Source organism: Ornithorhynchus anatinus, chromosome 5 (genome assembly GCF_004115215.2).
Source record: "Ornithorhynchus anatinus isolate Pmale09 chromosome 5, mOrnAna1.pri.v4, whole genome shotgun sequence".
Taxonomy (NCBI): Eukaryota; Metazoa; Chordata; class Mammalia; order Monotremata; family Ornithorhynchidae; genus Ornithorhynchus; species Ornithorhynchus anatinus.
Genome location: NC_041732.1, coordinates 24,348,966 through 24,365,319, shown reverse-complemented (window position 1 = coordinate 24,365,319; position 16,354 = coordinate 24,348,966). Strand labels below are relative to the sequence as shown.

At 45.9% G+C, this 16,354-nt stretch overlaps 1 protein-coding gene across 1 annotated transcript in view; it reads right to left on the bottom strand.

Annotated features, from left to right (window-relative positions):
• Positions 1-16,354, bottom strand: part of CHD2 (chromodomain helicase DNA binding protein 2) — a 106,449-nt gene that overhangs the window by 5,721 nt on the left and 84,374 nt on the right. The window contains 9 exon segments of the mRNA XM_029065848.2: positions 1,562-1,772; positions 5,146-5,245; positions 7,147-7,325; positions 8,734-8,868; positions 10,839-10,976; positions 11,552-11,680; positions 13,251-13,373; positions 14,470-14,620; positions 15,169-15,307. Coding sequence (XP_028921681.1) covers positions 1,562-1,772; positions 5,146-5,245; positions 7,147-7,325; positions 8,734-8,868; positions 10,839-10,976; positions 11,552-11,680; positions 13,251-13,373; positions 14,470-14,620; positions 15,169-15,307 — 1,305 coding nt within the window.

Genomic DNA, 16,354 nt, shown 5'->3' with positions numbered 1-16,354 from the left:
TCAGAACTAACAGAGTTCTTGCTTCCTCTGACACCACAAATAATGAAAGAACCCTCATGGTGAATCAATAACTCTCTCTCTCTATCTCTCCAGAACACAAGAGGCAGAACTGAAATCAGCATTGGGTCTTCTGGAGTTCCCTCAGCTTCCCCAATTAATCGATCAATGGTATTTATTGAGCACTTATGGCGGGCCAAGCACTGTACCCAAAGCTGTTTAGTTACCGGCAAATGGAGGAAGAGGGAACAAGGGAAAATGGGGACACTGGTGGAGGATGTTAGATGGGAACTGAAATCACTTTGTGAACTGCACAAAACCCTCTGGACTGTCAACAGGCCTGACTTCAGTTCATTACTGATCTAGCCTGGCTCATATGAGGAGATCTAAAAGTGAAGAGTTATTTTCTCAATTGACTCTACAGCTTAAGAAATAAAAATACACATGAAAGCATTGCTACAGATGGTCGAAAGCCATCTGGAAAGGAAGGCCTTGAACATGTGGCATCAATGTCCATGGAATTACTTAAAAGTCAAGCCAAATGTACTTCCCCCTCACCCTAAATCAAACAGTTTGCTTTCTTCTTGAGTTCTCCATGAGGAAAGACTGGCTAGACCATTGGTCAGAGGGACAGAGGCATCAGAGAGCAAGGCAGGGGGAGGTGGCCTCAGCTCCTGAGACCCTAGCCATACTAATAATAATAATAATAATGTTGGCATTTGTTAAGCGCTTACTATGTGCAGAGCACTGTTCTAAGCACTGGGGGAGACACAGGGGAATCAGGTTGTCCCACGTGGGGCTCACAGTCTTCATCCCCATTTTACAGATGAGGTATCTGAGGCACAGAGAAGTGAAGCGACTTGCCCACAGTCACACAGCTGACAAGTGGCAGAGCTGGGATTCGAACCCATGACCTCTGACTCCAAAGCCCGTGCTCTTTCCACTGAGCCACAAAACACTCAGACACTCAGACAAAATGCAATGCAAAGAACACTCACATGTTCACCCTCTGATATTCCTGCTTTCAAAAAAATGGTATTTATGTCCTTATTAAGTGCCAGGCACTGTACTCAGCACTGGGATAGGCACAAGATGAACAAGTTGGACACAGTCTCTGTCCCACATGGGACTCACAGTCTTAATCACTACTTTACTGATGAGATAACTGAGGCACAGGGAAGTGACTTGCCCAAGGTCACACTGCCAAGTGGTGCAGCCGGGATTAGAACCCAGATCCTCTGACTCCCAAATACGTGCCCTTTCCACTAGGCCACGTTGTTTCATATAACTTGGCAACAGGATGCCTATAAAGTGGGATAGGTTAGGCATCCCAATCTGCTCCCTTCTGCCCAGTAAGAGGTGGAGAAATGATTCTGGATGATCCTGGTGGGAAAAATGAAAAAAGGTCAAAGGTAAAGTGGGGGACAAGCAGGCGTGGACCTAGGCCTGGACTTTCCACGGGAAACAGCAGCACCCTGGCATTTTAGGACCCGGCATATACCCCACTGACCTCATGGGACTGGAAGAATTCCCCTACGTACAACAGCTGGCCCCAAGGACCCACCTGCATTGAAGTGTCTTTTGTTGGGGTGATTATAGTTATCCCGCTGGTGTCCATGCATCTGGGGCGCATGGGACGGGGGAAGGTGAAGTTTCTGTGAATGAAGGTTGTGAGGCGTGTGGGACTGAGACATCAAAGAATCTCGGCTGGAGCCTGAAGGCTCTGGGCGAAATGGCTTTTTGCTGCTGGACGTATCATCTTTCTTTTTTTGCTCCTGTGAGATGAGACAAATAAATTGAAAAGAAGAAGAAAAAATACCTTAGAACTCGGAATTAATGGTATTTACTGAGCACTTCCTGAGTGCAGAGCACTGTACTCAGTGCTTCAGAAAATGCAATGCAAAAAAGTTAGTAGACAGGTTCCCTGCCCATAATGGGCTTACAGTCTAGAATCCAGAAGCCATCAAATGTCTGATTCTAGCTGCAGCCAGATTTTTCAAGGCAAGCTGACCCCACTGGTGGCTCTTCATGTTTCCTTAGTGCTCTCACAGAAGGGGAGATTCACCGCCAGCCCAGAATGCTCACACCTCCCATTGAATTACCCTTATCTTTGGGAAACACCCCGTATTCTGAAATCAATTTGGAATCAGTGCATCAATGGAAATGGGTTGGGGGGAGGAGAAAGGGGAGTTGGTGTGACTTTTTAATGTTTCGAAAATAATTCTCGGGGTCCAGACCTACATGCAGTTCTGAAAGTATCTCCGGGAGCAGGGGTGTTGGAGCTAGTCCATTACCTTAATCTCCCCTGACCTTGGTTTCAAACCATTAATCAATGGTACTTACTGAGTGCATACCATGTGCAGAGCACTGTACTAACAGGGTGGGGGAGAACAACACAGTAGAGTTGACTGTCATGTTTTCTCCCCATTAGGAGCTTAGGTTATGTTCTCCTTAGAAGTAACAGAGGTCAAAGCTTGAGGCCCGGTCAAGACATCAGAGGTGACTCACGATGCGCAGGGAGCAGGCTCTGGCTAATTCAGAGTCAGGGGATAGTCATTTCCCTAACTGCCCCAAACAAAAGCCACTCCCAAACCCATAGGCCCCATTTCTTCTCTCTTTGCTGGACATCACCATTGTTTTAATGGGAACTTTATACAGTTCTAAAAGTTTCCCCGGGAAGGCAGTACCCAGGAAGAGGTTACTGACACCACCACCAGAAAGATCGGGCTGCCGAGCTGCCTGGAACATGACTGTAAGCTTGTTGTGGGCAGGGAATGTGGCTAACAACTGTTATACTGAACTCTCCCATGTGATAAGTACAGCAGCAGCATGGCCTAGTGGTGTGGATTCTAATCCCAAATCTGCCGCCTCTCTGCTGTGTAACCTTGGGCAAGTCACTTCACTTCTCTGTGCCTCAGTTTCCTCATCTGTAAAATGGGGATCGAGACTGGGAGCCCCATTTAGGACAGGAACTGTGTCCAAGCTGATTTGCTTGTATCCACCCCAGCACTTAATACAGTGACTGGCACACAGTACACAGTAAGCATTTAATAAATACCACAATTATTATTTTAGAGCACGGGCCTGGGAGTCAGAAGAATCTAGTGCTTTGCATAGAGTAAGTGTTCAAAAAATAAGACAGAATGAACACGACTGGGTTCTAATCCCAGCTCCACTCCACATGCCCGCTGTGTGACCACTTAATTTCTCTATATCTCAGTTACCTCCTCTGTAAAATGGGGATTAAGGCTGTGAGCCCCATGTGGGACAGGGACTGTGTCTGACCTTATTACCTGTATCTACCCCAGTGATTAGAACAGTGCTTGGCACATAGTAAGTGTTTTAACAAATGCCATAATTATTGTTATTATAGTGCTCTGAACACAGTAAACACTCAATAAAAACGAGTGATTTATTGATGCACGTAGACCACCAGAGTGTTCGGGAGCTTGCTATTGTTTTTGTCTGTATCCCCCGATTAGACTGTAAGCCCGTCAAAGGGCAGGGACTGTCTCTATCTGTTACCGATTTGTACAGTCCAAGCGCTTAGTACAGTGCTCTGCACATAGTAAGCACTCAATAAATACTATCGAATGAATGAAAGAAGAGCCAGGCCGGGGCTGTAGGACACCTCAGGATCCAGACTGGCTGGGACGGGAACTGTGTCCATCCTGATGAACTTGCGCTTGGAACAGTGCTTGACACTTAGTAAGCACTTAACAGATACCATGGTTATTCCTCTCATTATCACGCCACTCATAGTTTTCAGATGTGAATGATTTCTCTGGCCCCTGACAGTTCCCCCATCATGGGTTGCATTGTGTTCTTATCATTTGAGGCTCTAACACTGGAAACCCCTTGATTAGCACTGCTGAAATCATTTCCCAGTAAAGGTTAAAGGTGTCTGCTGAAAAGGAGGCTGATTATTTCCTTCTCCGCATTTCCCTCAAATTAACCTCCAATGGAGCTTAGTTTAAATTTGGCCTGTCAAGCTTGTCTTTGGCATCTCCCGGGGTTAAGGCTATCTATGTAAACTTTGTCTTGGCGGAATGTGCATCTTCAGAAGTTGTGCTGAGAGGTTTTCCCATACCATGATTTTGTCAGGGCTTGTGCAGAGCCCACCCAGTCTGACTCGCCATCACAGAACTGGCACCCTCCTAGAGGAACCCCCTCCAATGGTACGTGACTGCTGCTGCTGCTGCAGAAGAACAATTACTGATTCCTGGGCAAGAAGCCACCAAGACTTAATCCCTTCGCAGAAGTTTAAGCCTTTAGTCTCCCAAGCTTTGATGCTATCGTGCCTGCGGGGTCACGGCTGGTGGCCCAAGGCCGCCCCCGGTGGTCCGCTGCCTCAGGCTGCCAGCCCCTAGTGCAGTTCCAAGGAGCAGCATTTTCCTCTCGTAACCGCCCCATGGGATGGGACTGTGTCCGACTTGTTTATGTTGTATCTACCTCAGCACTCAGCAGGGGGCTTGGCACATAGTGAGCACTTAAATACTACAATTATGAATTCCTTGCAACTCCTTGCACCTTTCAAAATTCATTCATTCAACTATTTATTGAGAGCTTACTGTGTGCAGAGCACTGTACTAAGTGCTTGGGAGAGTGTAGTACAACAATAGACATTCCCTGCCCACAGTGGGCTTACAGTCTAGACAGGGAAGACTCAAATAATACAAGTCAGAGCAGTGCACCCTTAATGGCCCATAGCAAATCTCCCAGAAGGCCCAGGGAGCTAGGTGAGGTCATGGTGGGGTCAGAAGTTACGAAAGGGACAAATGATGCCAAGGGTCAGGCTGGGGAGTGGAGTGTTATCACCAACGATATAATATGTCTGTGAATTCCTCCCTGCCCCCTCCCCAACCAGAGGGGGAAACAGAAGCCCAGGGTCTGCCCCTACCTCCACATCTCGATGGTCAAGCAGGATTCCAAAGGTGGGATATCCCAGTTCCTTTGCCAATATCATTTAAGTTTCTCAAAGCAGAAAAATGAAGCACTATGAAGGCATTTGGAAAAATATAACACTGCTTCCCAAGGAGAAAAAAAAATGGGCTATCTTCCCCACAGCCACTTATTTTTTTCCCTTTGAGAGAAAGAGAAGGATTTAACTGTGTTGGTTGGCAGGGTAGGATAAAATGAAAACTTTACCTCCTCCTCCTGAGATCTTTTCTTGTGGGCCATCTTGTATAATTTATGTAATTTTCGAGCATCAAATTCTGTGAACTTGGACACAAAAATCCATAGGTTTCTAAAAGGACATGAAGAATTCTGGTGAATCATGGAAAAGCAAGAGAAGCTTTTAAATATTCTAGTACCTGACAGATGGCTACCTCTGCAGTTCTGACAGTGAGGACTTCCCTTGGTTGGTACAATCTAAAATCAGGACATTATCCCTTCAGGGTTCTACGGTTATAAATGAGAACTTTTATTTCCACTAAGCCCAGTTTCACTTGTGTAAACTTTAAACAGGGCAGTAGAGCTGATGGGAGAACAGGATTGAGGTCAGAAGATCTGAGGTTAATTCCTCTCTTCAAAAATGACTCATTCCACTCACTGGTGGCAAAAACCATTCATCTCTGGGTTTCGGTTCTGCCTCCCCACATCCCCGCCCCTCTGAGGGGGGAGATTGGTGATCCCCACTTGGACAGGGGATCCATGAGATGCTGTCTATTAGGCAATGTGGAGACCCAGGAGAAAGCACCTCTGTCTGTATGGCGCAGACGGGTAAATAAGGCCAAAGGGTTGTTTTTTGCGTTGCTCCTTGTAAACTGGAGGTCAAAAAACAAGGGTGCGATTTAGAGACGGGGACTTTGGAACCCTTACTGAAAAACTTACTAGCAACGGCCTCAAGTCCCTGGCTGGCTTTCCTGTCTCATTTAAAATGAAATCAGACAGGGAAGAAAATCAGCTTGTTCATGGCGAGGCATGAACAGCAATGTTGAAAGGAAATGGGCTTGGGAGAAAGAATACGGGTGTGCTACTGGGGCCCGAACTGGACAAATATCACCTTGCCTCTCCTTTCCACACATTTCCTCCCACCAATTATTCTGTATGAAGGTTATATCCTAGAAGGGTTCAGAAATGAATGTATAGGTGTTACATGTTACATTATGTAAAAAACTTGGCAAAAAATGATTTAATTATGCAATCCCATAGTGAAAACTGGGACTCAAACTATTAAAAAAAAAAAAAGGAAAACATCACCTGGCCAAAAGAGACCTGATGAGAGCAGGAGAGATAAGTTCAGGTTTAGCACCCCTTGAGCACTGAGAAATGGCACCAAGCAAACCCGGATAGACCTCGTGAAAGGGAGCTGAATTTCAGGGCCCAACAAAACCGTGCCGGCATCAACTGGGCTGAGACAGCCAGGGTAGAAGAACTGCTTTAACTTCCAAGTTCAAAAGCCCGGCTGGCAGCTGAGTAATAACTTCTAACCTAGAGCTCTGGGTGAGCCAGGCTTGATTTGTGAGGTCCATATGGGAAGGGTCAGGTTGGGCTGAAGTTACTCAGATTTGGCTTGGGTCTGCAGGGACCCTCAGATCTGGTGAGATGGGACACAGGAATTGGGCAGGATGGTGGCTGGGAAGCTACTAGGATGGAGGTGGCCAAGGCCTCAGTTCCAGGGGAGTGCTGCCATGCACGTGCACTGGTTCCACATACGCAAGGCCATTCTCTGGCCCAAAAGACTCCAACTCCCAGAAACCCATGGGGAGCGGGGAAGAGGAGGAGGGCACTGATGTCACCCCCACACAGCAACATCCCCTGCAAGTGAGCCCAAACCTTTTTTCCATTTCATTCAGGACTCAGATACTCAGAACTGTACTGCAATAGTAGTCTGTGGCAGGACAGGGCCAGGTCCACCCTGTGTAAGGCTTTGCTCTGTCCCACCATTCATCTTGAGATAAGTATGGTGAGTGGTTGAGAACTGGGAACTTAGTGGCCTCAGTTTCTAGTCTCTCCACTGAAGGAGAGGACAAGGTGGCTGATGATACCGAATGGGCACATCTCCCACCTTAAGAAGCCAAGAGGTGCTTACCCTACTGCCACATGGAAATAAAGAGAGTTGACCTTTCACTTTTTCCCATCTACAAAAAGAGACTCAACCCAATACAACAAAGCAGCCCCAAAGCCAATTACAAGGGCAGTTACCTCCTCCACAGCTTGATGTGCTCCTGGTCAGAATAGACCTTAAGGCACTCGGATATGCGGTCTCCAATCTTGAGGAGGCAGTTGCGAGTGTGCTCCAGCTGTTCCTGCACACTGAGCCCCTTGTCTGGCTTATCCAGCTGTTTCAGTGCCTTTTTAACTGGCCTCATCCTCTCTTTACACTGGGGAAGAATAACAGGAAATGGAGAAGCATTTATTTCTCCCGAGACCCTTCTCCCTCTTGGGCTTGCTCTTCATAATAGTCCTAATCTAGACCGGCCTGAGCTACACCTTCACTATCTTTCCTATAGACCAGAGGTGTGGATCATGAATCAAAGATCATTTAGTTGGGTCAGAGACAGGGTCTGACTATATCTTCCTTAGCCAGCCTTTGGCACACAGTAAGCGTTTTTTAACACATATCATATTATTGTTTTTATTATTATTATTATTATTTAACCTTTAGTGATTTTAAGGCAGATGAAGGCGGGTGGCAGTAGGAGACTTAGTTTTTCTCCTGGCTGCTTCACTGATGGCTGCAATTATGTCATAGCCATCCCTCCTTAGTTTCCAACCTGATGAAAGAAGCCGCCCAGACAGCCCAGTTAGCAGCTGGAACAATAAACGCGAGGTACCTTCAGGACAACCCTGACCTTCTCCCATGCCACGCACAACCTCCAGCATGCTAATCTTGGCCTGAAGGAAACAGGCCCCATTTCTTAATTTGGGGCTCGGAAAACAACCAGAGGAATGTAAGCCTTCAAAGTACCAAAATACTAAGCCGCTGCCCTGCCTCTGCAGTCTATGCCATCCCCTGTGGCAACAAGCACCAAATAAAACCATCTGTTAATGTTTCAAGTTGGACAACAACAATCTGGCAACAAAAACATTCCAACCCAGTTTGCAATATAGCCGTGTTTTCTTAAAACCTAAACTCCTAGAGGGCAGGCGAGGTGCATGGTTGTGTACTTGTTCGACACCTTGATAAACCAGAGTGTTGAATAAATACTGAATATTCCCTTTTGGAGGCTTTCAGGCTCCCCAAGGATCTTTTTGGATCCCTGAGGACTCCTCTGCTTCCCACCCAGCAGATCAATGATGGGACCAGATGGGAGAGCCGTTCTGAAATCTTAACTGCTCTTAGACCAGCCCCATCACCCAGGCTCCACAGTGTACAGTAAAGAGCTGTGGGGCCTAAGAAAGAACACAGGCCTGGCGGTTGGGGTGGGGGGGTCCACCCCCAGCCCAGCCACTCTTGCCTGCCGGATGACCTTGGACAAGTCATTTCACTTCTCTGTGCCTCAGTTTCCTCATCTGTGAAATGAGGATGAATAGATGTCTCCTTTGTCCTTGGACTGTGAGCCCTTTGTGGAACAGATACTGTGCCTGATCTGACTATATTTACCCCAACAATGGGTACAGCGTTTGACATGATATAAGTGCTTCGTAAATATCACAGTCATTAGTATCATGACCAAAGAACTCCAAGGAATCTACACTGGTGCTTTGAGAGCACCCGGCTTTCACTGGCTGCTCCCACCCATGTTACTGACTCACAGAAGCCCTAGGTTCTTGAATTCCAGAACTTACAATGCTGAATGTTTCCTGATCCAGATCATCATCCTCATCTTCTCCAATAGGGATGGGTTCACTTCCTGCCGTAATATGGACCGGGCCCTGAGATCTCTTTGCTTTACTTCCAGATTTGGAATCCCCACTCTTAGGCTGCAAAAGAAAACATCATGTTATGCGAAGCCAGGCTTCAGTGCATGACAAGTGAGTCAAAAAGGTAGAGGACTTCAAAGTGATTTTAATTCATGATGCTCTTCTGACTCATGGGTGAGCATGGCCTCAAAGATCGAGCATGGGCCGAGAATCAGGAGGCCTGGTTTCTAATCCAACTCTCCCCAATGACTACCTTAGCCTCTCTTACACCTGTTTCCTCATCTGGAAAATGGGAATAAGACATCTGCCCTCCTTTCCTCTGAGACAATGAGCCCCAAGAGGGTAGGAATTGCATCAAATCTTACTGCCTTGTATCTACCTCACTACTTAGCACAAATACTCCACCTTCACCAAACCCAAACCGAGATCCCAAGAGATAAACCAAGGCTTCACATTATGTCAGGGGCGCCACTGTGAATGAAAACAAGAATCCTGCATCAGATTCACAACCATTTGAGGTTGTGGTCTTAGCTCCTCTCAGGGAAATCTTTTAATCAACCTTCGATCTAAATTTTCCCACTTTCAACCCAAAACTCAATGCCTTTCTGCCCACTTAGAACACCCTCTTTACTCAATGATGCCAAACCAAATCCCACTCCTTTAAAATTCCTCTAAAAGCTCACCTCCTCCAGGAACAATTCCTGATTAATCCTCCACTATCCTAGTCAGGTCAACCACTCGGCCAACTTAGAACTCCTCTGTCCCTATTTACTACATAGGCTTACTCTTATGTCTCCTCTCAAGCATTTTCGACTATTGTTTATTTGTTAATTTGTATGAGTCTTTCTGAGAACACTGATTCCTTGAGGGTAAGAACTGCATCTTCTACTCCATTATGCCCACTGAGTACTTAGTACAGGGACACAGAGAAGATGCTATGTAAATACTGTTGTTGCTGACGACTGGACTCTGACTTCTACATTACATCCTTTCCCTTGCCTGCCACTACATGTTCCCAGGTATTACTCCAATTGTACAAACTCCACATGCGCTTTACCCCTCTGAAAAAATATCCGGAACTCTCAGTTAGCAGCCAACTTGGCCACTCTCCTAGCTACTGGTTACTACTGCTTGGTGTGAACGCAATCCTGAAATGAGAGATCAGCAAGGAGCTGGGCCTTGTACATTCAAACATGGACCCTGGCTCCCCTCTCTCCACCTCACCCGCCCAGGCCAGCCTCAGATTTTTTACAGTGGTGTAAATCATTCTGCAGTCAATGCGGCTGGGGATTTCTCTCCCCAGCTGCCAGGTTGAGGATGCATTTCAGTACTTGTCTTTCGACTCAAACTGCTTTCTTCCGTTCCTTTTCTCATCAGGCTCCCACCCCAAAATAGTCAGTGGCTGATATTCCTTCTACACAAGACCTCAAGCAACGCCATTCTGAGTCCGATCACAGTACATCCCACTATCCCATCTCCAACAGTGGAAACAGAATTCTTGGATGAATAGTGCAAAAAGACTGTACATATCTATAAATTATATATTATACATTATTTATTTATATTAATGTCTGTCTCCCCCTCTGGACGGTAAGCTTATTGTGGGCAGAGAACGTGGCTACCAACTTGGTTGAATTATACTCTCCCAAGGACTAAGTACAATGCAGTGTTCTGCCCACAGCAGACAACAAATACCATTGACGATGATGATGATGGATACCCTCTTGAATATCCACCCTCAGGTAAGGGACAGCCCACCTCACCCCTTTAACTTTTCTCCTCTAACCAACCCATTATGGGTTCAAGCTATCCATGAATTTACCCAAACCTCTCTTGACCTACTGATACTTCTGCCTGCATAACTTCCTGGGGAGCAAATTCTATATGCTTATGACTGGTTGCTTCCTACTTCGAACAGCAAACCAAGCCCTCCTTGAGGAATCCACACTTCACTCCCATCCCATTTCCAAACTGCCAGTGGTAGCTGCAAGGAAGGTGCATTTCCTGACTGGCTATAAATGTATCAATACCTTTTCTTTCTTATCCTTTGATTTCTTGCGTTCTTTGTCTCCTTCTTTTTCTTTCTTCGAGCTCGCCTGCTTCTCCTTGTTCTCCTTATTTTCCTTTTTCTGCTTTTTTTTGGTGGGACTTTTTTCCAAGCCATCATCCTAGAAAATAAGCAATCGTCACGTGACCCCCACAAGCCACGATTCCCCCCATGAACTAACCCAAGGACCTCATTTTTAGTATTTCCACACTGTGAGGGATCCTGTTTTACAAGCCTTGGAGTACATTCCATGTAGGATCCCTTGTGTCCCCTCTGTGGCCTGCAGAACAGGAACCACATCCTCAGAGGCCGAGAGCCCAGAAGTGACCAGGGTTTTCCCAGTTCCTGGATACCTGGGACTGGTCCAGATTTGCAGTGTTAATACTTAATTGAGAGAGACTCTGAGAACAGAGATTCAGAGAATATTTGGGAAGGGATAGTGCTTGACTTTCTGGGTTCAACTCCCTATATCACCACCCTACTCTTAGGTTATGATGAGGTTCAACGGGCTTTTCAGTTCAGTCAGAGGCTCAGAATTCATCTCTGGCATCTTATTTAAACACCAGAAAGAGGTCCTGAACCACTCCTTCAAAAATCCCACGGATTGGTTGCCACTTGGGGAGGAGAGGGGCCTGGTCACCCATGGTGCCAAACTGAAAACCAAACCGCATGACCGGCTAAAACCTGGCCCTGTACCTTGACCTCCCCCTCTTCTGATGGGTTGTCTGAGTGCCGCGGAGAGGACAACTCATTTCCGTGTTCATCTTTCACTTTGGGAGCTTTGTTTTCCTTTTTCACACGGGGTTTCCGCTTCTTTAACTTGGTCTAGAGAAAGAGAAGAGAAGGAACTGCTGGTTTTTCAACCACTAACAACAAAATAGCCTCTCAAAGACCCGGCCTAGGCCAGGGCACAAGCCACACTAAGCCCAGAGCTGATTAACAAATCCAACCCAACACCCTGCACAAGGGACTAGAGTAATCCAATGCAACTCCTGCACAAGGGATTAGTGCAGGCCCGAATATATATGGGCGTCACAGACACAAGTTGGCTATTACTTGTTTTCCAAGGGCTGACTGTCCAATAAGTGAATTATCCAGACCCCTTTCTTCTCCTCCTCCCCCTCCTCCTCCTCTCTCCTGCTGCCAGCCCTCTGGCTTCAAGTCATTAAGCTTCACTAGTCACTTTTGCTTCTTGCAGGTAGCTCAGGTTTCATGAGTGAGGTTATTTTCTAATTGCTAAAACTGGAAAATAATTCCAACTGCATTGGATTGTCCTGTCCCAAAAACTTAGTAGAGTACTCTCCACATAGTAAATGCTCAATCAATACTACTGATTGACGAAATAAATTTGGGGGTTAACTGTTGATTTCAAATATCCCCGATATCCCTGATTTCATCATTATGGATAACAAATGGACTTTAGCTGCTTGTTGCCACTGATAGTCCTCGGTATTGAATTTTACATTAGAAGTAGAGGATGAGGTAAGACAAAATGAGTACACACGAGAACACTGTGAATAAATATGGTAGAAGGGAAAAACAGAGAGAGAATGATCTGGATAATCTCCCCTGGTTAGAGGGCCCCAAAAGCCTTCATCTATCAGTTTTCCGAAAAATGCCCATCATCTGCTTCCTTAGAGAGAAGCAGCCGTGGCTGAGAAGCAGCCGTGGTTCAGTGGAAAGAGCACGGGCTTTGGAGTCAGAGGTCATGAGTTCAAATCCCAGCTCTGCCACTTGTCAGCTGTGTGACTGTGGGCAAGTCACTTCACTTCTCTGTGCCTCAGTTACCTCATCTGTAAAATGGTGATTAAGACTGTGAGCCCCACGTGGGACAACCTGATTCCCCTGTGTCTACCCCAGCGCTTAGAACAGTGCTCTGCACATAGTAAGCGCTTAATAAATACCAACATTATTGAGAAGCAGCATGGCTCAGTGGAAAGAGCACGGGCTTTGGAGTCAGAGGTCATGGGTTCAAATCCCGGCTCTGCCACTTGTCAGCTGTGTGACTGTGGGCAAGTCACTTCACTTCTCTGTGCCTCAGTTACCTCATCTGTAAAATGGGGATTAAGACTGTGAGCCCCACGTGGGACAACCTGATTCGCTTGTGTCTACCCCAGCGCTTAGAACAGTGCTCTGCACATAGTAAGCGCTTAACAAATACCAACATTATTATTATTGTTAGAATGACCAAGCTTAAAATCCTGGGCTCTGCTCTTTGGCATCCAAATTACAGTGCGGCTGGTTTATAGTACATGTAAGTGGAGGGGGAGAAAAGAAAAACCAGAGGAATAGTTGCAAGACAGTCTAAACAGCCCCACTCAAATAAGATGGAATATCTCCTTAGGAACAGTCACAGATCCTTAAACACCTTTCCAGAACCGTCATCCTCCCGCACCTCTTCTCCATCTTTAACCACTTCCTTCTTCTCCAAATCCTTCTTGAGCAGCTTCAGCAGGTAGTCAGCTCGGGTCTGTAACTGCTTTCCCTGAGGTTTTTTGTCCGTCTCCATAGGGAGAATCTTTAGGAGAGAAGAAATGGATACATCCCATATCCAGATTAATGAGCTGGGGGAGCGAGATAGATATGTTGCTTTAAAAAAAAAAAAAGCAAAAAAACCTTCTCTCTCTCTCTCTCTCTCCCCACCACCCAAAACATCTCAAGACCTGGCTCTTCTTCAGGGCTCCCAATCACTGAGTTTCCCTTATGAGCTGTCCTAGCCTTTACAAAATGGGGGGATGGAGAAATCCAGCTCTCCCACTGGCTCCTACCTGTGCTGTTAACAGGGTAGAACAACTCAGGTAGGAGGACCTTGTTGGCTTCATCTGCTAGAGCATCCCAGCGGTCGTGGCTTTCCTCCTTCCAGGAGCAGGGAATCCCTGGAGCTAGGTTAAAGCTTCATTTTAGATGGAAAATGCTTCTTTGAGCATTGCCAGAGAGCACTGAGCTTCGCCGGGACACGATCCATTCCCTGCTGCTGCATTGGACCTGTCAGCCCCGACCGGATCTGATCCCAGTGCTCCCCGAGAGCTATGGTGTGGCGATTTCACCCTCTTCTACACCACACTTAAGTCAAGCATTCTATATGAATGGGCCAGGGGACAGCCCTGCCAGGAGCACCACACAAGATATGCTTCTGCCACAGTCGAGGCCGCTCTGCTTTCGCTCACTTTTTTTGCAATTTTCACTGAATTGGGGGAGTGGAATTTGCCTGGGATAGAATTGGGAAAATTAGAGACCAGGGGAAGATGTGTAGCTACAAAACTGACGTTTTCTCTCCTCCAACAACAACTGGACGTCCCCTGAAATCTTGCCTGGAAAGAGGGTCCCTTTCCTTTCTTTCTGGATCTATTACATCTTCACTTGTGAAATAGCTGCCATTTCCCACCCCAGGCAGAGGCTTGCATTTCCATGGTGGCTAATGGGATTCCACCAGCATGAGGCAAACTCTTAAGTATTATCATCATTGTTCTAACGCTGAGTTCCGCAGCATATCACTGTTTACTTCCAAGTGGAAAAAAAATAAACAAAACAAACCAAAAAAAGACTTCCCAACACAAGTATCCATTTAAAGCATAAGCCTCCTTAGAAACCTGCAATCTCATATGGAGACTTACTTTGTCAGTTAGTTGAAGTTCTGGATCTGTTTTAATGAGCTCCCAGTTTCCATAGCCATGCTCGTAGATCCCCAGCAGCAAGCGGGAATCTTCCTCCACTCCCCAGTCCACATCAAAATGGGCTGCTTTCACTCGGCAGGTTAAGCAGTATCTGGAGGGATTTCAAAATCAGAACCCTGGTGGTGAAGGGCTTCCTTTCAACCCAGGTAGCCCGAGCCTGGGAGTCAGGAGGACCTGGATTCTAACCCCGGCTCCGCCACTTGTCCGTGGTGTGACCTTGTAGCAAGTTACTTAACTTGTCTGTACCTCAATTACCTCATCTGTAAAATGGGGATTAAAATGGTGAGCCTCATGTAGTAGGTGGACTGAGTCCAACCTGATATGCTTGTATCTATCCCAGTACTTAGTACAGTGCCTGACGCACAGTAAGCGCTTAACATATACCATAAAAAGATACAGGTTTACCATTGTGAAACAGAAAAAAAACTATTATGCAATGCTAAAATAGCAGAAAGGCACAGAGATGATCCTTCTTAGCCAAGTGTCCTGTTCCACCATTGCACACCCTTGTTTATGGGTGCAGTCCAACTATTTACTTGTCTCCAAGTCAAACCCAGTCAAACAAGCAGTTGTACTACCCATCTGTCTCCAAATGTGTGTCTCTCTCTCCCTCTTATACACACATACACACACACTTACTTTTTCTTTTCCTCAGGGTCCACAGGAATAGATTTGTGCAACATCTCAAACTCCTCTTCGTGCTGGATAATAGATTTCACATTCACTTGAACCCCAGATATCTTTATAGTGGGGCCCCTCCTCTTCCCCGGGCCCTTCCCTGAAGTAGATGAATTTAGAGTAAAGAACATTAGAGCAAGTACCAGTTTCTCAATGCTGAAACTTGTAACAGACACCCAAGTTTTTAAGAGGATTTTAGGGGACTATCCTTTACTACAAGATCCCTCTAAACCATAAGTCTGCTGTTGGTAGGGAACATGTCTACCTACAGTATTGAACTGTACTCTCCCCAAGTGCTTAGTACAATGATCTGCACACAGTGCTTAATCAACACCACTAATTTATTCATTTTGGCTCCTGACTAGTATTCTTCGGTGCCCTGAAAAGTTGGCAGTTTACAATGCCTGTCTTCAGACAATCCACTGCATAGACATTTCTTTAAATGTCACGATTAAAAAATGTCTCAATGTTTGATTAAACCTTTGGAAACGTTTCCTGTTTGCTCTGTCCTGTTTGGGATCAAATTTAACTTTTAGAGGTGTTGAACAGTGGAAGTGGATTTCTCTCTCAGGATTCCTTTGAACATTGATCATACCCTCCACCTATTGCAGAGGAGTTTAACATGCTTCCTGATAAATCACTCAATGAATCCACCACTATCCCAGTGGGTAATGAGTGAGTTCTGGGCATGCTTGAAGTTTTACAGATGGGGAAGTGGGACCTAGAAAAGGCAACAAATGCCAAAAAAGACAGCAGTGGAGTGAAATGTACTAATGCTCAGCGACCTCACTAATAGTTCTGTACTTTATTCATTCCATTGATGGACAAGATGGTTGAAAGGCTAAAGAAGTGCAGCTCTTCACTTCCAAGACTGATTAATCAATGGTATTTATTGCACTCTTCCAGCATGCAGAGCATCTAAGATCCAATGAATGTCTCTGGTTTAGTTTCGGTCAGCCAAACATTATTTGTGGCCTCTTATATGAAATTGATTGGGCTAGCAGACTGTTCTCACCAAGAATGCAATAACTACAAACTGGTGTCTACGTAAATAGTCCATTTGGTTCAATAATCGCAATCCATTCATGCATTCAATCATATTTACTGAGTGCTTATTGTTTGCACAGCTCTGTACTAAGCGCTTGGG